Source organism: Onychomys torridus, chromosome X, assembly GCF_903995425.1.
Source record: "Onychomys torridus chromosome X, mOncTor1.1, whole genome shotgun sequence".
NCBI lineage: Eukaryota > Metazoa > Chordata > Mammalia > Rodentia > Cricetidae > Onychomys > Onychomys torridus.
Genome location: NC_050466.1, coordinates 121,438,912 through 121,466,796, shown reverse-complemented (window position 1 = coordinate 121,466,796; position 27,885 = coordinate 121,438,912). Strand labels below are relative to the sequence as shown.

The window sequence follows — 27,885 nt, the reverse complement described above, 5'->3', positions numbered from 1 at the left end:
ACACACACGTGTACATATATTAATTTACACAAACACCACAATGTTGCTATACAACTAAAGTGAAGGATATAATCGTTTTATTATAAATCAAATACCAAAGTTTTGCAAATTGTACATAAACATATAGCCATGTGAAATTAACACAAAAGAGCCCAAGAGTGAAAGTTGTCTCACTCTATGAGGTAAAAATGTAGATAGGATTGTGTTAAGCCCTTAGTACATCTTTTCACATCAAGTTTTTTAAATATACTAGCTTTTCTAAGATTTTGTCTTATAAAAAAAAATCTTGTTTCAAGTTACAAGAACAACTAATCTTGTATACATAACCATATACAGAATAACTGCCACATGTAGCACAGAATGATCTTTTGCTGTAACATTTTCCCCAATTTGCGGATTCTGGTCCATCTTGTAGGTTGGAATGATTTACCAGTTGGCGTTTATGTTATTGGAACCAATTGGAACCATTCTATAAATAAGCCAAATGCTAAAGCTTGCTTGGCTTAAGACAAATGAATTTATATTTGGAGACAGGATTCTGAACACTGTGCTTACTTTTTCTAGTTTATATTGAACTAGAGAGACTTTGAAGCAGCAACCTTGGACTGTGGAGTGGCAGGACTGTTGATATGCTGATTGTAAAAACTGTCTTCTACATGTGCACAGACAGCTATAGAAATAAAACCTACTCACGATTATGAAGCTAGCCAGAGGCTAATCTGTTCTAAAAAGTGATACAGCATCGAAAGGCAGACACTCCTCAAACTGGAATTTCAGAGAGGTACAGAATGAACAATTCTGTTCATGGATGCCAAAAATCATTTTCTGCATGCTGAGATGTTATACACGCGCACACACACAGAGATTACATGCAGATAACCCATTTGCTTTTTAATTTTAGATTGTTTTCTTGCAAAGCAATTGTGGTTAGTTATAATATATAGCAACATTTAGTCTATCTTTGGTTCTATGATTTAGAGATATTTTTCCCAAAAATAAATAGGCATGGCAGGAAAAATAATTCAGCTATCTTAAGAGAAAACTCAGTATTTTATAAAAAAAATTGAGCAAAAAATATATAGCTGATATTTGTTTTAGACATCTTTTCTAATTCTCTTGCTTAAAATCTAACACCAGTGCAATTTTATTAAACTGAATGTGCATACTGTATTTACCTATACAGCAAAGACACAAAAATATCATAGAACAAAATAGTAGTTTCCCTTAAAATACCTTAAGAATTATGCTTTCTAACATGTATTAGAAAATTAAACTGCTAAAAATATATTGGCAAAGCTGGCTCTGAAAAAGCACAAGAAAATAAAGATGGATGTAGTGGTATCTGCAGATCACACAGATTTTCAAAAAAATAAAAGAACTTATTCAAAAACCCTCCCCTGCAAACATTTCAGCAAGTATTTACATGTTGGGAATTTTGAATGATTACTTTTCCAAAGTTTTATCTAGCTTCCTTTATGGTTTCAACTCTTGGCACAATTTAATGAGCTTCATTTGCTAACGACCTCCGTCTCTTTTCAAATATGATTTTGGAATCATATAATTCTCTCTCCCTATAGCCAAGGGATGGTCCCTTTAGATACTTTGCCTCAGCTGCCTCATAATCTAAGCCATCAACAACAGAAATTGAGCAAATAATTGCTTCTGGTAGGAGAACTTCCAAGATAAACTTGATTTTGTCATCTTTTATCAGAGTTAGCATCTTCTGATCTATTTGTTTATAGATTTCTTGTAGGTATTTCACTACCTCATCCAGTTGATCTTCATCTTCAAAGTATGTTTCAATACAGGGTGTGAAACTCTTTGCATTCAAAAATGATTTCAGCCATTTGGATCTTTTTGTGCCCTTTAAAATGCCCAGGAGATGATCCTCTGTTCCTTTTGCATTGACAATGAAATCTACCAGGTTCTTGTTAGCTCGATCCCGAGCAGGCTTCATCCGGTCAGGGAGAATTTTCTGGAAAGATATTCTCTTGGCGTGGGATGTCACAGCCATTTGTTCCCCTGTGTCTTCATTGTGTAGCTTTGGAAATATATTTCTGAAGGTGTCTTGTTTGATTATTTTCCTGACTGGGTAACTGATGTCAGCAGCATAGTACTCAAAGAACGAGCCTGTAAAAGAACCACAACCTAGTCTAACTCTGTAGTCACAAATGAGTGACACGCACCAATCGATACTTTCACGATACTCCTCCCTAGCTTTCTCCACTAGTGCCTGCTTCTCTTTACAGTCATATTTTTTTAATCTTCTGAAAGACACTCTAACACCTTTCTTTTGAGGATTCATGTTTGCCTCAACTAAAAGCACACTCGCTTTCCTCTCTTTTCGCCTTATGCTTTTTATCACTGCTGGCCAAAACGGGTATTTTTGATATTTAAACCACACTATCATTCCGGTTTCAAATGCACGTGTCTCATAGCAGAGAATGAAGCGAGGAAGGTCTTCATCATCGTCGTCGTCGTCATTATCTAATGCAGCTGCACTAGCGGGATTCAGAGACAATAGCTTGCCAGAAGCTCGGGCTTCTTCCTCAAGATCTTCTAAATCCAGTCTCTGAAGCAGTAGATCACTATTGACTGGATTACAGGCAGGAAGTGAAACCTGATAATCCCCTGAGCACTCTGCAGGGGAGGTCTCAGCACCTACTTCTGATTCCACAGAAGACTGATTTTGGCTACCATAGAAGCGTGGATTCTGATTCGATGGGCCCTCTCCAGGATCTTCCATATTATTCTCTGGGAAGGTGGAACATTCAGAGGAAACTGCTGGGACCTCTGAGTAGATGTCTTGAGACTCCTCTTTGGGTACAGCAAGATCATCTGATGAAGGGACAAACTTTTCTTCTTTAATATCTTCACTTTCCTCTTTGAGTGATAAATTCACGGACATGATTGCTGAGATGTCAATCTTTTTCTTTTCTTCTTTTTTATCATCATCATCATCATCTGGAAATGATGGATAAGTTTGGCACCAGCTGAAGTTCTGTGATGACTTTGTTTCCACTTCACTTGGAATACTATCAGTGGTTGTGTGCACCTGCAACTTATCATCAGATAGGGAATCATCACTCTCTGAGCATAGTAACATAGAAGCTGAGTCTTCTTGGAGGTTGCTTTCAAGTTTCCGATACTTTTTAGGAGGAGGTGAATCAGACAGCTGTTGCGGCACACTTTCAGATGTTGTAGTGGTGTCTTCTTCATCTGGTATGCTTTCCTGGCTCTGATTTGTTCTCTCTCTCACAATTTCCAGTGCCATTTTCAGTGATCTTTCATAGGCTGTCTCTTCCCTTGGTGGAACTCTCACCTCTGACTGTCCTGCTAGTGAGGACATAATGGCTTCAACCTCGGATTTACTGAGGACTTTTGTGTCTTTGCTGTCCACAGTAATTTTCTCATCCAGTGAAAGTATTTGCACTTCCAGGGAAAAGGTCTTTTTCCTTTTACTGTTGGATGAAGTTTCAGACCTATATAAGACTATTGCTGGCCATAACTGTTCTTTCCAATTACACAGGACATATTCGCCATCCATTATGATTTAGATTAGTGTGACAATTAGTTAGGATTACAGACAAAAATTGGTTGGCCTTGTGGCTGCAAATACAAGTCCTACCCAAACAACAGTCTTAGTAAAGTTCCTTTTGATTTAGAACTACAAAAAAGTTTATGGTTTATGTGCACTGTGTTCTTCCTCAGATGTCCCCAGGATACTTGAAGATGTTGTTTGAATGAGAACTCTGGAAGATACTGAAATAGGGAACATACTATTAATAAATAAAATGATCTTGCCAAAGCAGAAGACGAGCAAATGCAAACAAAAGAGATAAAACTAAAAACTGTGTTCAATGATAGAACAGATAGACTAAAAAGCAGCCTAATGGACAGGGAGGTAACAACTGGAAATAAATTGGAAATGATAACCCCAATTCAAGAACCCCTACTTTTTTGCTAAAGAATATGCATCAGTATTGCTCTAAGTACTTGTAATTGTATGCTATGGAACCTATTCTTGTCATCTAATACTTTGATTCTTTTGTATTCCTAGTATCACATCCGTGGTAGTGAATTTTCCAATTTAGCAATCAGGAGGATCATATTGAGAACCTCACAGAATGTTAGGTTCCATTCTCAAAGTCTTATTCAGAAGTTCTAGAATGAGCTAAAAAAACTGAAATTCTAGTAAGTTCTCAAATGATTCCAATCCTTCATTAACAGTAAAAGGCAGTGTACTAGCTGAGTACATGGCTTTGCCTCAATCTTTCAACTGAATTATGCTAATACAAAAGTTGCTTTTAAATTGAAAATCCTACATACAGAAAGCAGGAAGCAAAATTAAGTATCCTTTAAGACATCAGCATACTGTCAAATGTGAATTTTCTCCTGAAATGGGATGAATCTTACCCTCTGTCACGTGGACAGTGACAGTCTTGCAATGTGATCCAACTATCTTGATTCTCAAGCCAGTTGATTTCCAGGCAAGTCTTTCACCCTACGGGGCATGTATGTAGTTACACTGCCTTTCTGGGCTCAAGTCAAATCACATGCAGAGTTTCCACATCGCATGCACCTCTGATATTAACCAAGGCTGAACAAAAGGAAGACAAGGAATCAAATCAATAAAAGGGAAGTGTTAAAAAAACAACAACCTGCCTACCCAAACTTCCTGGCATGCCACTGTGAAACACAGGTATGAGATAGAATCTCATCATTAATGTAGATGTCATATTTGTTTTCCCTTGTGTTCTTACAAGATGAAATGTTCCTTACCATTCATGCTGAAATGGTCTTGCTCTAGGAAAACATGAGGTGAGACATGAGGAAAGAGAGGTAACAAATTATCTTGTGTCTACTATGAATCACAGTTTATATTTTCTGATTGAATAGTCACATCAGTTATCATGTGGATTTCTTAAAGTTGCAGTGGTTTTCAATGGAGTCACAGTTATATGGCACACACTGTCTCCTAGTCTAATTTAAAAAAAATAGTTTCACTGTTTTCTTTCCCTGCTTCATAACAATGACTGCCTGAAAAAAATTCAGGCTTTCTGGCACATATGCCATCTTATGACTAGAACCAGAAATGCAGCCTGTTGATGATATAGGCAAGGCCTTAATACAAGATCCGTCTTATGGGAGAAGGTTAGAAACTGTACTAGCCAGTGAAGGGCCTTCTTGTGTTTTTAGAATTCTTTATGCTAAGTATAAGGGTTTAAGAGCTGGGGATGTGGTTCACTGTTTGAGTATTTGCCTGGCATACATAAGATCCTGGGTTCAGTTCCCAGTACCACATTTAAAAACATTAAATAAAGTATATTTAAGGGTTTGTAGTACAGGATAGAAATAGGGTAATGTTTCACCACAGTAGTTCTGATGATCCAGAAGCTCATAAAAATTGAAATGATACAAAATACATATACACATAAAAGGTAAGTACAACTTGACACAAATATCTGCCCTGAATATTCTCATTTTAGAAAATTTTTACACAGAAGAATGAATGCCCATTTCAAACCAGGTTCAGGAATGCCTGCCTCTTACGAGTATGGTTTGAACACAATTCTATATAAGTAAGTGTTTTACACATGATTTTACATAACTTATTAAATGAGGCTTGTCCCAAGTCTTTAATATTTTATTTCAATATTTCCCTAAAGATGTAAAGAAAAGCCCAAATAAACATGAATTACTATTTAAAAAATATAGAATGGTAAATGCGTTAACTATACAGATAATGTATATTTTGTTAGAGATGTATTTTCAGATTTAATTGCATACATTATAGTAATATGCATATTGAGGAAACATATGTAATTAGTGTTTCATAATTTTCTCTCTTTATTAGGTGCTATTTCTCAGAAACTTTCAATTTACTTCGTGTGAGGCTCATGTTTTCTATTTATCAGATATGTAATACTACAGAGTATGCATGCCCTATACTATATAATATTCCTTAAATGGCTCACAGGAATAAACCAAATATTTTATTTTATCCATACACTTACATGTGACCTGAAATAATGAACTGCAAGGAGGACACACACAGACTTATAATCAGAACAGCAGCTAAGCTATTCATCTGATCAGATGTAGGAAATTTTCCACTATTGGAAAAACAATAAGTATGATTGTGGAAGCATATACGTATGTTTATGAATGTGTGTGAAACAAAATGAGTATGCTGTTTGAGCTTCATTTTCTTTCACAGTTAAACAAATAATCATGAGGCAATCTACACTTTAATGGTATTAAAATGGGTTAAACATATTAAAAATAGCACTTTGACTACCCAGAAATGCTGAATGCTAACATAGGAGTTTCTGTCACTTTTTTCCAACCACACACATATACATGTATATATTATGTGCGCATGTCTTCACTCAACTGCACATTTGATCCCCTTTCTATACTCACATGCATTTTATATTTATATATATATGTGTGTGTGTGTGTGTGTGTGTGTGTACTTTTCTGTGTATCCCAATTAGCAGATGTATGAATACAGTGCTGTTGAATATTTCTGTCAGTTTTATTTCTGTGTAAATGAAAAAATGTTTAAAACTTCATAGAATAACAGAACGCCTTGTAATATCAACAAGGTCTGCCAAGTTAGGAAATTAGCATGAACGGCCATGCTGCACTGAAGCCTTAATTTAGAGGCTGTAATCTGATCACCCCTTTCCCTTCTGTGGACTTAAAAAACCTTGGGAGATACAAAAGTTCCAGAGGATTAATGCTCTCAAAATGCCAGCAATTCTTTAAAAATCACACAACATTCCTTCCACTCTAAGATCATCCTTCCTATTTTCTCATTTTTTATCCCAGAGCTCCTAGAAGTCACTAGAAAGTAAATTTAAGTCAGACATTACCTTGAAGCTTCTTGTCAGCTGCAGCCTGGTAAAATGCAGCTCCTCCCCCAAGACTGGCAGGGCAGAACTCACAGGCACTGCTCAGAGAAGGCTCCGCCCCCGCAGTGATGCAGAGCACAAGGCCACTCCCTGAATTACAGGAGACAATTGCCAAGAAAAACCGCTTAAATGCTGAGACGTGGAAACATTCCCCTTTACAGAACTTCACAGTGTAACAGCGACAAGGGTCTGTCTAATTTCCATTCAAACCCTGATTGTGGATGATTTCTTGAGGAGGTCGCAAAACACTTTATATCTCATAATAAGAAAACCACAGTTTAACTATTTCTTACATATTTTAACTAGCCTTCTCTGGCATCCTATGTCTATAGAGGTGATTAATTTCTTTTTTTATTATGTCTTCATTGCAAAATTATGGGCTTGTATTAAAACTTTTTCATATATCATTATCATGTGCTTTGTTCTTATTTATTCCTCTGCCTTTTCTTGTTCCCATTTCCCACTCTGAATGGACCCTTTCCTCTTCCCTCTGGCGCCCCCCCCCATGCATACATAATACACCCACACCCCCTCACCCCGCTTGGAATAAAAACACAACAAAAGAAAACTATATGCCAAATTCCCAGATGAATATGGATGCAGAATTTCTCAATAAAATACTTGTAAACCAAATATATTTAAAGATGACCTGAAAACCATTCTGATCAACATCTTCTAAAGTTGAATGAGAAAGATGTTGATTAGGATTGCATAATAACTTTACATTGTTTTAGATAAAACTGACTTCTGTGTCCAAAACATGGTATGTCTCTCCTTTGACTCAGTTCTTCTCTTACAATTCTTCAGGAAAGCCTCAGAGACTGCTGCCTATACATGTTTATTTTTGAGTAGAAAGTGAACATCATGTTTGGGAAGAAATCCATTTCTGTGTATCCTACTCTACAATAGGAGGCTGTGTTTTCTAGTATTTTGCTCTTGTGTTTCACACTTGGGAAATTCAGTGCAGGGAGAATTTGTTTTTAAATTATATGCCTTTTGTTAATCAGAATATCCCTATGGTAATTTAAAACTAAAAGGCAAGTTTAAGTATGATTATACTTAAATTATAACTGATAACATGAAAAATGCAGTGTTTTATTTGCATCACTACAGCACATATGACATTATTTAGATGGTATAATTTTTAAATGTAGTTTTTTAAAAATCACATTTATATAAACTTTAGTATCAGAATAATAAATACTAATAAACCAATAAAGTCCATCTCTAGGCTTGTATGTTGTTGGCTCTAATAGATATATTATGCAATGTTTGTGGCATAAATATCCACAAATCTCTCACATTCACTCCTCAAATGTTTGATTTGCTGATGTCAAATTTTAATGTAGGTCATCAAGTTGCCAGAAAGGGGAGGGTGCTCTGTTTTAAACAGTCCAAAGGACACAAACTTCTTCCATCCTATGGCTTTACCATTTTCTTGGGCCTTGAAATCCTTTGGTACATAATTTGTGTTGGACTAGAGATCTAAGAAAGTGAAGATGGAAAGTCTTGTGGACAATTTTAAGGATTGTGGCAAATACCACTGCTGGCCTCTGTCCTCTAACCAGAACTCAGGTAGAGAGGTCGGACTGCCTTAGAGCCTAAGGAATGTAGTTTCCTTCTTAATTCAGGAGGAAAATGGAGAGTTTTTTATTTGTCTAACTGCGTAGCTGTGAAGATTCCAAAGACAATACCACCACAAGTAGATGAACTGCTAGTCTGGGCTTTCTGCTTCACTTTCACTACTTTTCATGTTCACTAGAAATTGACCACAATAGATATACATTTTGGAAATTATACTAGTGATATTATGAAGTAATATATAATATACTTATTATAAAATGGATTATATAAAAATGGAATATATTTGCTATAATTTTTACATGCCAGGCAATAGTATTAGTATTTGACTGGTAACTCACTAAAAGCCAGATAATAACTTATTTCATTCCATATAAACATTATTAGTATTAAGTATTGAGGATAGATGCCAGTGATTTATTACCACATGCCAGGCAGTCTGTTAAATTATCTACAAACATTATAAAATATTGTTAGAAAGGTTCTTGAGTTTGAACATATCCCTCAAAGTTCATGTAAAGGAAATTTAAATCCTCAGTGCCAAGTGTTGAGAGGTGAGAGACCTTTATGTGTTGATTAAAACTTCAGTGAACCAATTACTGCCACATTGCAGCCGTAGTTTATTCCTTGTAGGAGTGGGTTCCAGTTCAAAAGATGGACTGAGGCCCCTCTCCCTTTTTCTCTTGTTTGATCTTTCACTATATGCTACTTTTTGTGACCTTACAATACATAATAAGGCCCCTGGCAAATATGGCCTCTCAGTTCTTGGATATTTCAGCCTGCACAACTGTGAGCCCAATATTTGCCCATTGTGAAGAAATTTCTTGGTCTCAAGTACTCTGTTATAACAGCACAGATGGACTAAAGCAGTGAGCATTTTCAGCATTCTCATTTTGTAAATGAGGCATTAGAGAGATTAAGGAATGTTTACAAGAATGTCCACGGTGTTTTTGGCACAGGACACTTGGACCTAGGTACTATGACTCCAGAGTTAATATTTGTAATCACTAGACACATTGAAAATCCCGTTACAAATAAAAAATGTTCTATACCTGTGCGTGGGATGAACAGCTGAGGAAAATAATTAATCTTAAAGCATTATGTGCTGAGTCACTGAAACATAAAAGAGAATACTGTACCTGATTCTGCATTTAGCTTGCCTCCCTCCTTGCTCCTCTCCTATCCTCTCCTATGTTCCCTCCATTTGGCTATGGCAGTCTCACATAATCATTGCAGTGAGTGACATCCCATCATCTTTGCCAAATTATGCTAAATGCATACAAGGTGTAGCCAGCACACAATGGGGATACTTTGTAATGGAGTGGGTCACTTAGAACCTGTCCACCACAACACTCTCTGATTTTATATGACATTTTCAAAATAATAGAAGGGTAATAATAGTGAAAAGATCAGCACTGCTGGTGTTCCAGATGAGAAAGGGTGTAGCGTTAAAGGGACAGCACAAGGAAATCATGAGGATGATGCAATATCGACTTCCAACTGTAGTGGTGGTTATGAGAACCTGAATATATGTTAAACCATGGAGAAATACATACAGTTCAAGTATAATGTATTATGCGTTAAACACAATTTTAATCTATAATAATACAAAGAATGAAAGTTTAACACATGCATACATTACTAAAAGGCACTAAAAGTTCTTTTTCTTAAAAATAAAAAGGTGGTGGCGCATGCCTATAATCCCAGCACTCCTCCTAGGCAGGAGGATCTCTGTGAGTTCGAGGCCAGCCTGGTCTACCAAGTGAGTTCCAGGAAGGGCGCAAAGCTACACAGAGAAACCCTGTCTCGAAAAACCAAAACACAGACACACACACACACAGACACACACACACACACAGACACGTGTATATGTATATGTATATATATATATATATATATATATATATATATAAATGTATAAAGACATGAGAATGTCATTAACAATTTAACTTAACAATAACAAATCTCTAGATATCTTAAAAGGTCCTAGCTTTCCCTCAGTCTATCATAGAACTATGTTAAATTAAGTATTAAAGGTTGATGAGCTCTGTGGTAGTATGAATGAGAATGGCACCCATAGGCTCATATATATGAATGCTTAGTCACCAGAGAGTAGAACTGCTTGGGAAGGATTAGGAGGTATGGCTTTGTTGGAGGACCTGTTTCCCTGGAGATGGGATTTGAAGTGCTCGCTGTCCCTGTCCCTGCCCCCCCCTCTCTCTCTCTCTGTGTGTGTGTGTGTGTGTGTGTGTGAGAGTGAGAGAGAGAGAGAGAGAGAGAGAGAGAGAGAGATACAGTAAGCTATAGCTTCCTTCCAAAGATCACTCAGAGTGATTCTAATCAGAGGCTCCCCGCCACTACTGAGAAAGCTTTAACTTTCAAGGTCCAAGCCCAAAGGCACCCCTAAACATTGAGGCTACCTGGGCAATACTTCCTGCCTCGTTGGGAGCCTAGTACTTAATACTAACAGGGCAAAATGGAAGGGCATGAAGATAAGGCAGATCACCTGGTAGTACAGGTATATAGGGACTGACGAGTATTTAGGGTAAGGAATAGAGGACCAAAATCTTATAGTGCACCAGTCTCTACTTGAAAAGCTGATAATGCAAGCCAGTAAGGATAAGGTGATAAAACATTAGAAACAACATAAAACATAGTTTTATGACACCAACATTTGCCAGATACCAACAACACAATAAAAAGTACAGAAAACTACAGACTAATATCTCTTATACATAAAAGCAGAAATCATCACCAAATGCTATTGCTCAAAGCAATGACATAGATAAAAGTCATATCATGACCAAATGAAATTCATACTTGGTAATATAAGAATTGTTCAACATCCCCAAATCCATCAATTCAACTTACCATACTAGAAGACCAAAAATGATGAAAAAATCATAGTAACTGAGGCAGACAAAGATTCTAACAACATTCCACTAACATTTAGGATAACAACACTGAGCACAGTATAAAACAAATGAACCTTCCTCAATCAGATCACCAGTATCTATAAAAACCCTACAGTTTATACCTAGTGGTAATACATGGAATGCCTTTCTGCTAAAAGCAGGAACATAGTAAGAATATCTGCTTTGAACATTTCTAGTCAACACTGGGTTAGAGCCCCAGTGAATAAAATGAGTACTGAAAAATAGATTAATTATGTATGCATGTATGCCCTGGAAAGGAAAAGTAAAACTGCATTTGTAGATAACATGAATTATCTATAAAGAGAAGCCTAATGAATCAACCAGTCTACAGTTGACTGACTGTGTTTCTATACAACAAAGATTTAAGGTAAAAGTTTTTAAGCTCCATGTATAATTTTATTTTTTAAAAATACAAGAAACATGGCCGGGAGACAGCTCAATTGGTGACATGTTTGCATTACAAGTACAAAGATCTGAATTGGATCCCTATGACCTATATTTATAAAGCCAGGTGTTGTGGTTTGTACTTGTAATCCAGCACTTGGATGGTAGAGACAGAAGGATTCCCCAGGGTTTGCTGGCTAGCCAAGCTTACCTACTTGGCAAGTTTTGGATCAAGGAGAGACTCCATTTCAAGCAAAACAAAACAAAAACAAAACTAAACTAAATGCAAGATTAATATTTTGGAAACTTTAATATGCAGATGCAAATAAATAAAGATCTAAATAAATAGGGATATATACTATGTGAATTGACAGAAACACTGATTTTAGGGTAAAACAACTCTCCATAGATATCTATATGCACTGTAACTTCAATAAAATCCCAGCAGGATTTTTGTGGAAGTTGAAGTAAGAACTCTAAAATATGTTGGAAAAGCACATGAAATAGAGGAGCCAGAATGATAGTGAAAAGGAAATATAAAAGGTAGAAGACTCATATTATGTATACTGACACAAGACTGACATAGGCCAATATATCACAAATAAACTAGCAAATAATGCCTACTGATTTCTGAAAAGTTCTTTCTGATAAATCATATTGGAACATTTTAAGAATGATTATTCGTTGTGACACCTTAGCTAAGACTATGAAGAAAAATCATTAAAAATGGGCCATAAGCTTATATGTAAAGTGAAAAATCTATAAAATATTAGTAGAATGTCTTTGAGACCTTGGGTGAGTCAAATGTTTTTTAAAATACAAATCCAGAAAAACAAGCCATGAACCATAAAAAATAGTAAAATTAGGCCTGAAAATTTTCTCAAAACTAAAATAAAAAAATCATTTAGAGAAAATATGTACAAAATATATACATACCTCTTATTGAGTTTGTATCCAGAATATATAAGTAACTCTTAGAATTTAGTAATATCAACATCTTAATTAAAATAGACACACAAATTACAGTTGAAAGCATAAAAATATGTTCAACACCATTAATAATTAAGTGTATGCAAGTAAAAGCATAATGAGGCATCATTAACACCTTTATAATATGGCTGGTATTAAAGAAAAAAACAGTGACAAGATAAACTTCAGAAAATGATGCAGAATAACTATCATATATTGCAAAAATATCAGGGGTTGGGGATTTAGCTCAGTGGAAGAGCGCTTGCCTAGCAAGCGCAAGGCCCTGGGTTTGGTCCTCAGCTCTGGCCAAAAAGAGAGAGAGAGAGAGAGAGAGAGAGAGAGAGAAATATCAAACACACTTTAAAAACAGCCTAGTGGTTGTTAATGTAGTTAAGCATTCTTAATCATTCACAGCCAGAAATTCTACTCTGAGATATTTACTCAAGAGAAGTAAAAACTTTTTATATATATATATATATATATATATATATATGTAAAATACACACACACACACACACACACACACACACACATTTAGCTACTTTAACCACAATCATCAAAACCTATAAATCTACTGAGGAGTGGTTACACAAATCAAAGAACTGTCATATCATATAATACTCCTCAGCTATGTTAAGGAATAAACTAGTTATACATGCAACAATATTTGTGAATACCTGTCTAATGATCAATTTAGTGAAACTGCTGGATTTAAAGGACTACTTTTTGATTCCAAGTAAGTGGCATCCTGGGTAAAGAAAATCCATAGGGACAGAAATAAGCTTGCTGTTCGTCAGGAAATGAGATTGAGACAGTGTACTGAATACAGAGAGGTCTGAATGCCATGTTTTGGAGATAAGAAAACATTCCATAGTCCAACTGTGTTGTTTTGTGACTAAGTTTGTCAAAACTCATCATGATGTGCAGTTGAAAAAAAGTGAATTCATCCAAACACTAGGCAGAGCCAGGGAACCCTGTAGAAGAAGGGAAAGGATTGTAGGAACCAGAGGGGATGAGGACATCAGGGGAGTACAGCTCACAAACTTGAACTAAGCAAGGCTCATCGGGCCTCACAGAGACTGAAGCAGCAATCCTGGACACTGTATAGGTCTGAACTAGGTCCTCTGCATATACGTTATGGTTGTGTAGCTTGATGTTCTTGTGGGACTCCCAAAAGTGGAGTGAGGGGGTGTCTGACTCTTTTGCCTTCTCTTGGGACCCCTTTTCTCCTACTGGGTTTCTTGTCCCACCTTAATGTGAGGGGATGTGCTCTGTCTTAATGCATCCTGTTAGACCATATTTGGTAAATATCCTTGAGGGGTCTGCTCTTTTTTACTTAATGGAAAACAGAGGAGGAGTTGATCTGGGGGAGAGGGGAGGTGGGGGAAAAGTTTGGGAGGAGTGGAGGGAGGGGAAACTATGATCTGGATGTAATGTATGAGAGAAGAATTAAAGTTTAAAAAAGAGTGAATTTAACTCTTTGCAAATTATTTCTCAATAAATGTGAACCTTCAAAAAAAGAGAGCGTTGATCTCCCAGAATATAACCCATAAAAGACATTTGTATTTTACCCTGAGAATAATGGGAATACACAGAGTTTGAGTTTTTCTTTGGATTAACTGACTACCAAAGAAGGTTGTGTGTACCAGAAGTATGTATAAAATATAATTTTAAATAACAAAAATCTATTAGAAACTAAATTATTTTAATCCTCTGCAATATTTTTATTAACTTGTTAATTTCTTTTAAAGCATTTGGGAGGCTTCTAAGACATACAGCTTTTGAAAAAAAAATAGTTTCTAAATCCCAAGATGGGAGAGCTGGTTACTAGTGTGCTTCCACTGAAAAGCAGAACCTTAATAAAACAGAAGATATAGATTGGCTACAGAATAAACAGCATATGTTTGTGCATTAGGTTAAAAGAGAATCAGAGTTATGTAGTAAAAATGTTCCCAAAGATCATTGGGGGTGTTCATGGACATGATTAAAGAATTAATTTTAGAAAAGGACAGGCCTCCTATGTATATCAGCTAGCCATGGCATATCAAGTTGCAGTAAGACTAGGCATTCCCCTCTTCTTAAGGCTAGACAAGCTAACCCAGTAGGAGGAAAGGGTCCCCAAAGCAGGTAACAGTCAGAGACAGCCCCTGCTCCCACTGTTAGGACAGATAGGGAAAGGAAGAGGGGAGGTTGGAGGGGAAGGACTGAAAGGAGAGGAGGGAGGGAGGAGAAACTGTGACTGGGTTGGGAGAAAAGTAATAAATAAATAGAAAACAATAATCTTAGACATGTTTTAGACATTCAAACTATTCAGTTATCCTTAAGACAGAGGTACACATAAATAGCAAAGGAACTTGACAGTAAACAAAAACACTTCAAATGGAGTAAAAGGCAAGCTGCAGTATATCATTGGCAAGGAGAAAAAATTCCATAATCTTTGGCCAAATGTAAGTATGTTTCATGACACAAAAGCTTTACAAAAGAGAACAGCAACAAGAAAACAACAGTTCTGTATTTTTCCATTAATATTAAAATCTATAGAATGTCAATAGATAAGGTTACTGAGAGTTAAGGCTGTAGATTTTGTAATGGGAAACATTTTCTAAAGAACAAAATCAAAGAAAAGGAAACTAGAGCCTCACAACACATTATCACAACACATACACAAAGCTCTATTTTATGCCCAGACAATTAAGCTGTACTGTTTTTCAACTGAAGTAAAGGACAGAAAGACCTGTCTAGGATCTACTTCTGAAAATTTAGAGAAAAAGAAACATTCCTCACAATGTCTGCCATTCTCTGGGATATCCATAGGAAAAGATCTAGGCATGACCAAACTTATTCTTATCACCCAAGTTCATTGTACTTATCTAGTATTTTATTAGTGAGGCCATAAGAGACACTGTCAAAGATCAAATACTTAAATATCAATTTTCTCAGGCAGGCATTAAGGCAAGGTCCTCTGATATAATGTATAAAGACATGGGTTTTGGAACCCAGTTCTAACTGTATTGGAATACTGAATGGGCAACTTGTACCACCCGCTATCAAAACGTATTTCAAGAGGTAAATGTCTTTTGGGCATCAGTAGCAGACTAAGTGAGTGACACCAGGTAGACAATGACAGGGAAGATGATAAGGTAGAAGCTCAGTATCATCTGCAGACAGTCTAAATATGGAAAAGATTTATTAGTACAACTAGATTTAGGCAAGAAATCAATCAGAGCCAGGTGGTGGTGGTGCACAACTCTAATCCCAGCACTCAGGAGGCAGAGCCAGGTGGATCTTTATGAGTTCGAGGCCAGCCTGGTCTACGGAGTGAGTTCCAAGAAAGGCACAAAGTTACACAGAGAAACCCTGTCTCGAAAAACAAAACAAACAAACAAACAAATCAATCAATCAGTGAGCTTTTAGTCATCCAGAAAAGTCCTTAGGTTACAGTGCTTTATGTTTGACTATCTGGCTTAACTAGAAAAACAGTCATTTTAGAGGCCTCTATTTAGGGCTACTTAATAGTTATTTTTCTTGCAGCTTACTCAATTCAAGTGTTTCTGAAAATTTATAAATGAGGTTGAATAAAGTGCTGGGGCACTATCTCAGTAATGTGCTTGCCACACTTGTGAAGACCCGAGTTTATCCCAAGTACCTATGTGAAAGCCAGATACAATGGCTTGTGCCTACCATCCCTGTCTGGCCAGTCAGTCTAGCCAAGTCAAGGGAACTGCAGGTTCAGTAGCTATTTTGTCTCAAAAATATGTGAAGAGTGATTGAGGAAGACACCCAGTGAAGACCTCTGGCCTCCACATACATAAATGCACACACAAGCATGTGCCACCCCCACCATGAACATATACATAATTCAATAAGAGAAAAAAAGATTGAATAAATAATTTGAATGCATGACACTAGACAATATTCATTTAAAAAAAAGATGGATGAGGGCTGGTGGAATGGTCCAGTAGTTTATAGTGTTTGCTGCTCTTTCAGAAGACTTGAGTTCAGTTCCTAGCACCCATATCAGGTGGCTCCAAACTGCCTGTGATTCCAGCTCCAGGAGATCCAACACTTTTTTTTGGGCCTCCACAGGTACCCACACAGAGGCGCGCCCGCGCATGCGCGCATGCACACACACACACACACACACACACACACACACACAGAGAAAGAGAGAGAGAGAGAGAGAGAGAGAGAGAGAGAGAGATAAAACTAAAAAAAAAATAAAGACAAAATTACTTGGCACCAGGTCAAGACATAAGACTGGTGGTTAGGGAAATTATTTAAATGACTTTAAATTGGTTCTTTTATAATGTTCCAGTACACAATCCTTATTGTAGCCACTATAGAAAAGGAATTAGTATGTGTGCTGGTGACAAATGAGAAATGAGCAAGGAGAGCAGGGAGAACATCAGGGGTACCATTTTCATCTGTGTCCTGTGAGATCTTTCAAAGTTTATTCTAAGGACTCTTAACTTACCTAAGGTGTCAGTGCTGTTTTACCTACCTATATCAGCCAGACAGAATTCAGAATCTGTGTCTCCTATGCTGGCCCAGATAATGTAATAACCTATCATTAAGATGATGTCAGTCAGAGGTTTGGAATGCCTCACATGGCTACTTATTGTCAGGATTCTTTCCAAGGGTCTTTTGCAAGTCATATAGTTGGCTTGGACGTGGCAGTCTTCCAAAAGTAGCTATCATTGTGAACATTTGCCTAATTTCATTATAGAGCTTTAACATACATGTTTTCCTCAAATTACAATAGAGTCATACTCAAACTCATCATAGCTTGAAAATATTAGTTTAACTGCGTTTGTGGTGTTCTGTGGACACACTGAGATACACAGACAGACAGACAGACACACACACACACACACACACACACACACACACACACACTCCAGAATCACTGGTAGAGATGGCTATGCTAGTTAATACCTATAATTCCAGCACTATGGAGGCAGAGACAAGAAGATAGCAGCAAATTCTAGGCCATTCTGGTCTACATAGCCAAGTATCAGGCCAGCCTATACTGGAGAGTGAAACCTTATCTCAAAAAAAACAAACCACAGGGGGCTGAAGGGATAGCTTAGTGTTAAGAGCACTGGCTTGTCTTTTGGAGGATCTGAGCTTGAAACTCAGCAGCCACATGGTTTTATTTGTTTCCTGTTGTTACCACATGACCAACTAAAAGCTGTCTTGACTCTCACTCCAGCTATGTTCCCAGCAAAGCCTTTACTCTGCTGGACACTTCTACAGTTGCATTGCCTTTCTAGGATGCAGATGGATCCCAGTTACACTGCCCATGTCACTTACAAATGTGATATTAACTGAAGCTGTGCAAAAAAGGAACAGAGAATCAAGGCAATAAAATGGGTTTTTTAAAAGTGTAAATAAATTTCCCTAACAAAACTCTCGTAGACATGCCATTCTACTAACAGAGATGGAAGAGAATGGAAGTAACAGTAGCTTTCTGTCTACTGTGGGCCAGACTGTAGGTTTTAAATGTTTAGAGTCCTCACATCAGTCTTGAATGGGGCTTCTTTGTCCTTCTTACACAACAGTTTTTCAAATGAATTTCAATTATATACTACATGCTGTCTTACACTTTCCTAATACAAAATATGTTTCACTGTTTTGTTTGCTCACTTTATAAAAACACTTGTCTGGAGAAAATTTAGACTATCTGGCAAGCGCCATCTTGTGTCCAGAAGCAGAACTGTCACTACCACGTCCTTGGAGAAAGGTGGGAACTATATCTTGCCAGCCAGTAGCTTTCTCAGGCTTCTAGAATACGCCAGACTGAAAATCAGAGCTTTGTTAAGCACTGCACAAAAGGTGAAATCCAAATGTCCTCATCTCCAAAGTTCTTGACTGTAAAATAAATTTCATGTCTACTGAAAATATAAAATATGAGGAAGCTACAAAAGTGATAATTTTGGAAAGAAAATTCTACTAATAATTACCTATATAACATATTTTTACATATAAACATGAATTCATACTACTACAAACTATATCTTTTTTGTTTGCTTTAATTTGGTTTTGGTTCTTTGAATCAAGGGAGTGCTCTGCAACCCAGGCTGACATGGAAATCACTATGCAGTCTCAAGCTAACTTGGAAACTCAAGGCCATTCTCCTGCCTTAGACTCTTGGATGCTCAGATTACAGACATAAAACACCATGCCTCATAGCCAGTTCAGTTCACTAATGCATTGTTTCAAATTCTATTTTCCCCGAACTTGGAAGCATTTTATTTTTTTATTTTTATTATTATTTTGGTTTTTCGAAACAGGGTTTCTCTGTGTAGCTTTGCGCCTTTCCTGGAACTCACTTGGTAGCCCAGACTGCCTCGAACTCACAGCATTTTATTTTAAGGTTTATTTTCTGGTCATTAGAAAATGACTAAATATAGATTTTTTTTTTTTTTTTTTTTTTTGCTTATGCCTATATCCCCATCATTCATTCAATGGGCTGAGGCATGAGGACTACTGCAAAGTCAGCCTGGGACTACAGAGTTCCACGTGAGCCTGGTCTATAAAGTCTGTCTCAAACAACAGCAGCAGCAGCAAAGAGGCTATTTTAAAACAGAGATAGTAAGACCACATAAAAATTCCATTAGTAGGCTGATCCCCTTTTTCTTATTTGATGGCACATAATTTGTATTTTTTCTCCTTAAATAACTTAAAATGCTGCTTGCCATTCTAAACACTTTTTTTCCCACCGACTTCTACTTTGCTGACAGCTTTTCAAATCACTTGCGCTTCATACTTTTATTTGCCAGCTGTATATAATACTCCATAGGATTGAAGTATCATTCCACATAATACTTTTAAAACTGCTTAGAGAAAGAAACCCAGTCCCCTATCTCACGTTTAAACTGAAACAACACTGAAAAAAAAAATGGTTCTTGTTGATCACTGCTGTACCTGTGGCCTGACAGGAGCACACACAAGCAGGATACACGCAGGGCTCTAGCGTACACAACTTGGCTCCTTGCTTGACTGGGTCTAGAAAGAAAAAAAAAAAACCTCTCTCAGCAAAAGAAATAGGTTATGAGAACACTTATCTCTGTGTGTACTCGTGTGTGTTCGCGTGCGTGCGTGTGTGTGTGTGTGTGTTTGAAACAAAATAGGTATGCAGTCTCAGCATCATTTTGCTTTTTCTAATTACAAAAATTATCTGGGAAAAAAGCAAATCTGAAAATGCTGAAAGCAGTTAAAAAAAAAAAAAAAAGATCACGCCTCACCTCACCACCAAGTGTACATACCCAAACACTCAGAGACACAGGAGTCTAGTTTCCCGCCCCCCGCCCCCGCCCCCAGTCAGGAAAACGCGCAGATTTTTTTTTTTTTTTTTTTTACAAGTGATATCACTCAACAGCGTATCTAAATCTCGTTCCAAGCCCAGGCACCTTTCTGTGTCATTCATTTTCTGCCAGTTTTTTTTCTTTTTCTTTCTTTTTTTTTTTTTTGGCAGAATACAAACATTTAAAACAAAAATCTCTTTAAAAAAAAAACAAAAACCCAAAACTGTACCAGAGACAAAAACATGGAATGCCACGTAAGAAAATGAACACGAACGGCATGCTTCACTGAAGTCTTAATTTAGAAGCTGCAATCTGATCACCTCTCCTCACACTACGGACTTTGAAATTATCCGAAAACCCCAAATGCTGGAGGATTGATTCCACCAGAGAAACGACAAATCTAACGAAACATTATTCCGTCCCCACCTCTCCCAGGCACTAATTTCTCTTTTCTTTTTCCACCTTTCCCCCAAAAGCGCGAAGAAATTACCAGAAAATAACGGGCTTGGAGACAGCCATTACCTCCAGCCTCCTAGTCTGCTGCCGCCGCTGGGAGAAGTGCGGCCCCTCCCCCAGGCCAGGCGCCTCTGCGCGCTTCCCACGAGCTGGCAGAAGCTCCGCCCCTTCTCGTGCTGGGGGCTGCAGGGGGAGTGCCCCTCTGGGAGGGACGGAAGCCTCCAACTCCAACCCAGACTTGTCTCAGTCTGGAAAAAAAAAAGCCGTTTTAAAAAACCCGAAAACTCAAAAGCAGAACGAACGGCAACATGTGTCCTTTACTTTGCATCAAAGCACCAGGGTGGATGTTCTACCCCCCCAAAAAATGCAGAAATGCCTTTACCATATATTAAAGACCTAGACAAGAATATCTTTGCAACGTACATACTTGTTTTGTTTTCTCTCTCTCTCCCACCCCCCCTCTTTTCCTCCCCCCCCATCCTGCCATATTATTTCTGCAAACTATATTAAGGTCCAGCTGCTCAAAATATTTTAAAAAAAATCTGCCAGGTCCTTGTTTGTAATTGAGGTGAATTAATAATACCTTATTTGGGGGAGAATTAAGTCTTTGCAAGATTAATTTTCCTGGTCTTGAGATATGTGTTTACCTCTACTTGCCTTCTCTCTCTCCCTCTCCTCCTCCCCCTCCTCCTCTCCGTGTTTGTGTGTGTGTGTGTGTGTGTGTTTTAATCAGCTCTTCTTAGTCATCCTTCAGAAACTTTCACACATTTTAGTCATTTCTAAAATTGTAACGTGAATTAAAATTCTTTAAGGAAATGTGTATCAAATACTGAAATTAGCGAGGGAAGCCTCGTAGTAAAAAAAAAAAAATACCATAAGCTAAAGTGGAAAACTCAACAAACTTGGCACAACTTGTTTTCAGTGCAAAAACATCTGTGTTCTAAAGCAGCTCTTAAGTGGATGTGGGGCCTTACACCTGTAATCCAAGCACTGGGGAAACTGAGGCAGGAAGCTGGGGGTGTTGAAGGGAGCTTGGGCTAAAGAGTGAGAACCTATCTCAAAAACTAAACTAATACTCCCCCCACACACACCAAAAATACCCAATAAAATGTTGAGGGCAGCCTAAAGTAGCTCTTACATGTTAACTAGAAATAAACAGCAAAATAAAAATAAATGGACAAAGGACAAGAGGACATGAATAGTTCATGAAATTCTAAGGAACACACTGCTTCCTTGTAAGCAGCCCCATGCAGAGCAAATCTAAATATCTCTGTTTCTGTACTGCCACTAGCCTCAAACCTGTTTGGCAGTGTTTACTTAAATTTGGTGCTCCGTCTTAATTAAGGCCCACTTGACTTTTACAATTATCAGTGTTCTGCAACTTACCATTGTACTAAAGCTTACACTTTCGCCTACCTGTAAAACCCCATTTTATATCAATGTATTCAGTGGAGAAAGGCAGATCACTTTTATTGGAGCTCCTTAAAACCCAGATATTCAAAATGAAACCTGAGCAACACATGAAATATGTCCACCCACTTTAATAATCAAAATAACACGAATGTAACTAACACTAAGGTTTCCCATTATTTAAAGCCCAGTTTGACTCAAACACAGCAAAGAGATTAGGCAGGGTTACAAGGAAGCAGAAACTCGTGCCTGCTACAAAGCCAGGTAAGGGACGAGAAGAAAAAAAGCCCAAGTCAGTCAGTGTGACTCCTTTAGAGCCTCTCCCCAGTGCATGCATTGCCTCTGGGGCTTAGAATCCTGCCTGTTTGCTAGAATGCAGGGTGATGTCATTTCCTCTCTGACTAGGGGGAAACCAGTGGCTGTAATACAAACCTGAGTGCAGTTCAACATTCACATTCCTGCTGGTGAACACATGGTAAGCTGCTGTCATGCTCAGTAATCCCCACACTTCTCCACACACTCTCTCCCTCGTACAGGTTTTGGTGCACTATGCCTTTGGGCTGACCATCATCAGCATGGTTACATCCCCTTGGCCTTAGAGTCATTATGGCACATCTTTCCCTGCTGCTGAAGCCTAGTGGTCGGTTCCCTTTCAGATCTGCCTGCTTCGGTAATGGCACTGAATGTCGTGATCTTCTGCAGTGAAGCGCTCATTTCACTCCAGTTTATTAATGATTAGCCATCCTTTGTTCCTGTGCTTTGTTTTTTAACAGCCAGACCCATATGGGAAAGCTGGATTGCTGTCATCCTTCGTTACACTTTTTTGTTAATTCAAAAGCACCCGAGAAATTAAGACTAAAATTTAGAATTTTCTTTTCTTTTAAGCCTGACTTGTTGCTTCCTAAGGGGAGCTATATCTTACACACCACCTGTGGATAACAATTCTGAGGTTTACATCTCATGAGATAATGTTTAAAACAAAAAAAAAAAATATTCTAAAACATTAAACAACCCCTCAGTTAACACAGTGAACGAGTAACATGAATCTCTTGCTCATTTTAACAACCAAGAATAGAGAAACAGAACTGGACTGTTAACAAAGCTCTTCCTGTAATAAACAAATAGGAAGCAGTGGGGGGAAAACCTGCTTGCATTGGGAGCTCTGCAGTAAGAAGAGTTCTTCCAGAGATCCTAAGCAGAAGGGTCAGACAAGGTCAAAATGGTCCTGTACGCATTCTGGAAGGAGCTTCCAGGCTTTATTGGTAAGATGTGGGTCTCTATTGGTGGGATCCAATGTCAGAATTTACAGTGCAGCAGTAGAGGCATTATGCTTCTATTTTTCAAATAGAAAGTCGGACTGGTATGGGTTTGAAACCTTTACTACCTTTACAGAAACAAAATTTCCAATTCTTCACACAAATTTAGGTTGTCGTGTCCACATCCCGGACAGCCTATTTACTAAAGATGACTGAGTCACACGAACCAACCTCTAATGTTGACTGAGGTTGTCAATATCAAATAGTAACTACATTTCATGGTGTGATAATAAAAAACTGCAGACCCCTGCAGTGTTTCCCAAGAAGCCTTATGCTAGGTGAAAGAGACACTACATGGTTCTTATTTCCCATTAGCCTCTTTTCATTCCCCTGAAAATTCACAGGGTAGCTTTTAAAAAAAAAACAAACCATTTTCAATAAGCGATAACGGGGTTAGATTAAAACAGCCTCAAAGAAAAGGGACTAGATAAAGAGTTTACTTTGCCAAGTGGAAAGGTAGAGGGACAATAAGAGTGGAGACAAGGTTCAGGTCAGAAAAACAAACAGAATCAGACAGAAGGCCGGGTGGACAAAACCAGATAACTAAGATAACACAAACTGGATACCTTATCTTTTTTTTTCCTGTTGTAAAAGAAGAAAGAAACGTATTTAGGTAGGAGGGTCTTTGGCAGTATCAGGGACATTATTTGTGTTCCCGAATGACTGGAGACTTTTGGGCTTCTCTGGTTATACTGGGGAGTGTTTGGTTTTAATGTTTTCTGAGCTGCTACTACTGCCCTGTTTATCCAATAAAAGTGAAGAAAATCTCATGGACAAAAGACAGAGGGCTCAACTTCAACAACACAGCACCAACTTTGGAGTCAGAGATTTGTGATGGTTGCCAGAGAAGAAGTGAATGGGTTAAACCACTGTGAATACTATTCCAGAAAGCATGCAGATTGCCTTCTAAGGAAAGCCTTGGGGGCCTTTAAGCAGATCTTGAGAAACCTTAGTGACAGTGCTATGTGATGACAACCCAGAGCAATTCTCAGGGACTTGACAGTCCGGTTCACAGGCCAGCTCTGGATAGCCACTAGCATAACTTCTGTTTAGAACAAGGCAGTCTTTCTCAAAACTCTGACATTTAATTGTACTAACAGGGAGCTAAATAATCCATATACCCCCACCCCAATTTTCAAATGAAAGAAGCTTTACTACAAAAGGTAGTTTTAAATTTAAAATGCCACAGATGCAAAATAAAGTAACCTTTGCCATCTCAAAATGTTTTTAAATGTGAGAAGTTTGATGAAATCCGAAGAGCCTTACCCTCTGTCACACAGACTGTGATAGCCTGACACTATGATCCAGCTGTTTGGATTCACACTCCAGCTGTTTGCCCAGCAGAACGTTCACAAGTGGTGTCACAAGCTGACTTGCCCACGTCACTTGCAAGTCTGATAACAACTGAGGCTGAGGAAGACAGAAAATCAAATCAATAAGATGAAAAAAAATGTGGAGAAACTGCCTACCTACCCAAACTCTAGCTGTTGTGAGGCACAGAAATGAGGGGAAATCACATCCCTGATAATCTCATGATATGCTGATTTTCCTTCTTATTCATATATGTTGAAATGCTTTTTAGGACAACTCTGTATTTGTTTCATGCTGAAATAATCTCCATTCAGAAAATTAAGAGGCAGAGCCATAAAAGAAGGGAACTGATAATTGCCTTGTATGCTCTATCAGCCCAATTCTGGCAAACTACCTTGGTTTGTTGTTTGTTTGGTTTTTTTTTTTTTTGGTACTTTATTTATAAATTCTCATATCACTCATTCTCTTGGTGTGGAGTTTTCCAGTTATATACAACAGATATTTTCAATTACACCCCATGTGAATGCTCACAGTCTGCTAAAACAAAATATAATATAATATAATATAATATAATATTTGTTTCTTTACTTTATAAAAATAATTGCCTGGAAAACATTTAGTAAACCTGGTAAGTGCCATCTTTTGACCAAAACCAGAACTGCAGACAATCAGTTGCAGGGGGAGGAAAGTGGGAGAAATAACCATGTAAAGAGTACTTTTCTCAAGTTTCCAGAGTTGTTCATTCTCAGCTTAACAGTTTCTCCTCTCTGTCTGTCTGTCTGTCTGTCTGTCTCTCTCTCTCTCTCTGTTATGGAAAAAAAACCAGGATAGTAAACTCATTTTAGGGTTTGGACTATAAAATATCTAATGTTTATTTTCTATTCAGTTTGGATTCCAAATACAATAGTCATCAAAATATGAGTTTTCAACCAAAAAAAAAAATCAAAAAAGCCAGGTGGTGGTGTCGCACACCTTTAACCCCAGCACTCGGGAGGCAGAGGCAGGCGGATCTTTGTGAGTTCAAGGTTCGAGGTCAGCCTGGTCTACAGAGCAAGACCCAGGAAAGGCGCAAAGCTACACAGAGAAACCCTGTCTCAAAAAACCAAAAAAAAAAAAAAAAGCAAAATATGAGTTTTCTTCATATATTGCCTTACATTTGTGTGCTTATAATTTGAATGATATGAAATTAGATGGTTTATCTCCTCAATATATTTGGTATTTTCCTATAAACAATTTCCATATTATTATTTTGTGAATCACTTTAAAGATTTTTTCCATATCTCTAAATTTTAAATTTTCTTCTAATGAAAACAACTCAACTATGCTATTTTTAAACTGAAGAGATGCAATACATAAGTTGAAATATTTCTCTCCAACTTGACTTCCATTCCCATTTTCAAATTACCATTAATGTGTTCATTTTGCTCTTACACTCATTCTATTAATGTACAACACTCATTTCTGTAAAAGATTTGATATTAGATTATGTAGAAGTTTCTGGAAGTTGCTTGATTTTAGAATACACCTTTAGAGTTATTTCATTCATTAATTTCTTTTATTAATTGAGTGTGTGTGAGTGTGTGTGTGGGGGGGGTGTGGATATGCATGCCGAGGCATGCATATGGAGGTCAGAGGAATTCTGTAGTCAGTTCTCTCCTTTCACCTTTGCATGGTTTCTGGAGATGGAACTCAAGATCTCCAGCCCTGCATAGCAGGCGCATTTCTGAGCCACCAGGCCAGCCCGTAGCCACTGCATTCTTTTTACAACAAATAGTGTTCAATGATACGGTTTTGCTAGCCTGCACATTATCTCCTACATACTGCTCCACAATACGTGTTTGAACATTTTCTACATTCTTTCTCAAGAGTATTTAAATATCGTCTGTTTGAACCAGAGGCTGGACTATAGCCTAACTATCTGAATTTTAGGCAAACATAAGTAATTGGATAACCAGCCTTCTCAGATCCACAGGAAAATCCAGCTGCAGCTTAAGACAATGGAATGTGTGTGGGCATCTGCTCAAGCACCTGTAATAAAACAAATTATTCCTTTTTCAGCTCCATTTTTATTTCTGAGTGTAAAAGTCCATGAACCACACATCCCCAGTGCGCGCCGCCTGAGCTCTGTACTACTTTTTTGATTTTATCAGTCCATCACATGTACACTTGAATGCACTCCTTGAAATGTCATTTATTCAGTCCTCATATATAGTTCACATCTCAATTTATGCTAATGTACGTACTACATGTTCAGTGAAACATGGAAATACATTGAATAATCCCTCCTATGTTCTTTAATATGAGACATCCTTTGTTATTAGCGGAATTGTTTATTCTGTTTAGTATAATGATATATGTTTATTGTTTTTATGATCTCTCAGGTTTTGATTTTGAGACAAGGCCTAGTGTAGCCTAGACTAACTGTTGGAAGCTGGCTTTTAACTCCCCTCCTCCCAAGCACTGAGATTCCAGGCTTTTACCACCCTCATGCCAGCCTCTCATGCTTACTGTTTATATTTTAATATCATTCAAGACTCATCTCTTCATATGTAAGTAGAGATGTAGAAAAAGATCATATTTGTAATTATTTGAAATTATTTAAAAACTGAGTTAAAAAAAAAAAAAACAGAGTTGACAAATGACCAAATTTCCAGCTCACTGAGGCACTTGAATCTGTAAATTATATTTTGCTGTATACTATTATACAAAATTCACCAAAATATGAGTATCTGTGGGAAATACAATCAACACATAGAAAATAAAATGAAAGCCAGCATCCTGAACACTTTAAATTCTCGTTCATGACATCAAAACTTTTTTTCAAAATCGAAGATTAATTTGCCAGGACTTTTCTAACCATTTACCACAGCCACCACGGCTTTTTGCCTGAAATACCAAATGATCCACTCAGAAGTTACTGTTTGCAACCTCACGAAGAATTATTCTTCACAGGTGTACGAGGATCGCCACCTCTCTCCCGTTGGACTTTTCAAAAATCTGAATGACTAGCACAAAGCGACATTCCCTTTCTAATACTTTGAACCGCCAGCCCCGACTTTTCTCACCTTTTCCACTCAAATCTTCCACAGATCTTGGAAAACGTCTACTTCCCGGACAGCTGAGGCCCGGGCCTGAATGCTCAGCCGCCGCCACCGCCTTCGCCTTCGCCTTCGCCTTCGCCGCCGCCGCCGCCGCCGCCGCCGCTCAGCCGCTCAACCGCTCCGCAGTCTCTCCCCTGCAGGCGGCCAGCGAGTGGTGGGCCCAAGCCTCGGAAGGCCGTCTAAGAGCGGCTCCG

The 27,885-nt window shown here is 37.8% G+C and overlaps 1 protein-coding gene across 4 annotated transcripts; it reads right to left on the bottom strand.

Annotated features, from left to right (window-relative positions):
- Pwwp3b (PWWP domain containing 3B) lies at positions 1-27,885 on the bottom strand. Of its 4 annotated transcripts, none has more exons than XM_036175399.1 (7): positions 27,656-27,885; positions 24,546-24,689; positions 20,588-20,801; positions 19,718-19,798; positions 6,882-7,010; positions 4,417-4,600; positions 1-3,762 (listed from the first exon to the last, which is right to left on the bottom strand). In XM_036175399.1, the coding sequence occupies exon 7, from the start codon at positions 3,545-3,547 to the stop codon at positions 1,499-1,501; it is 2,049 nt and encodes a 682-aa protein (XP_036031292.1). In that variant the 5' UTR covers positions 3,548-3,762; positions 4,417-4,600; positions 6,882-7,010; positions 19,718-19,798; positions 20,588-20,801; positions 24,546-24,689; positions 27,656-27,885; the 3' UTR covers positions 1-1,498. The 4 variants fall into 4 exon arrangements, with proteins under 4 accessions (XP_036031292.1, XP_036031291.1, XP_036031293.1 ...); XM_036175398.1 differs by having other exon boundaries at positions 20,620-20,801; XM_036175400.1 differs by lacking the exon at positions 20,588-20,801.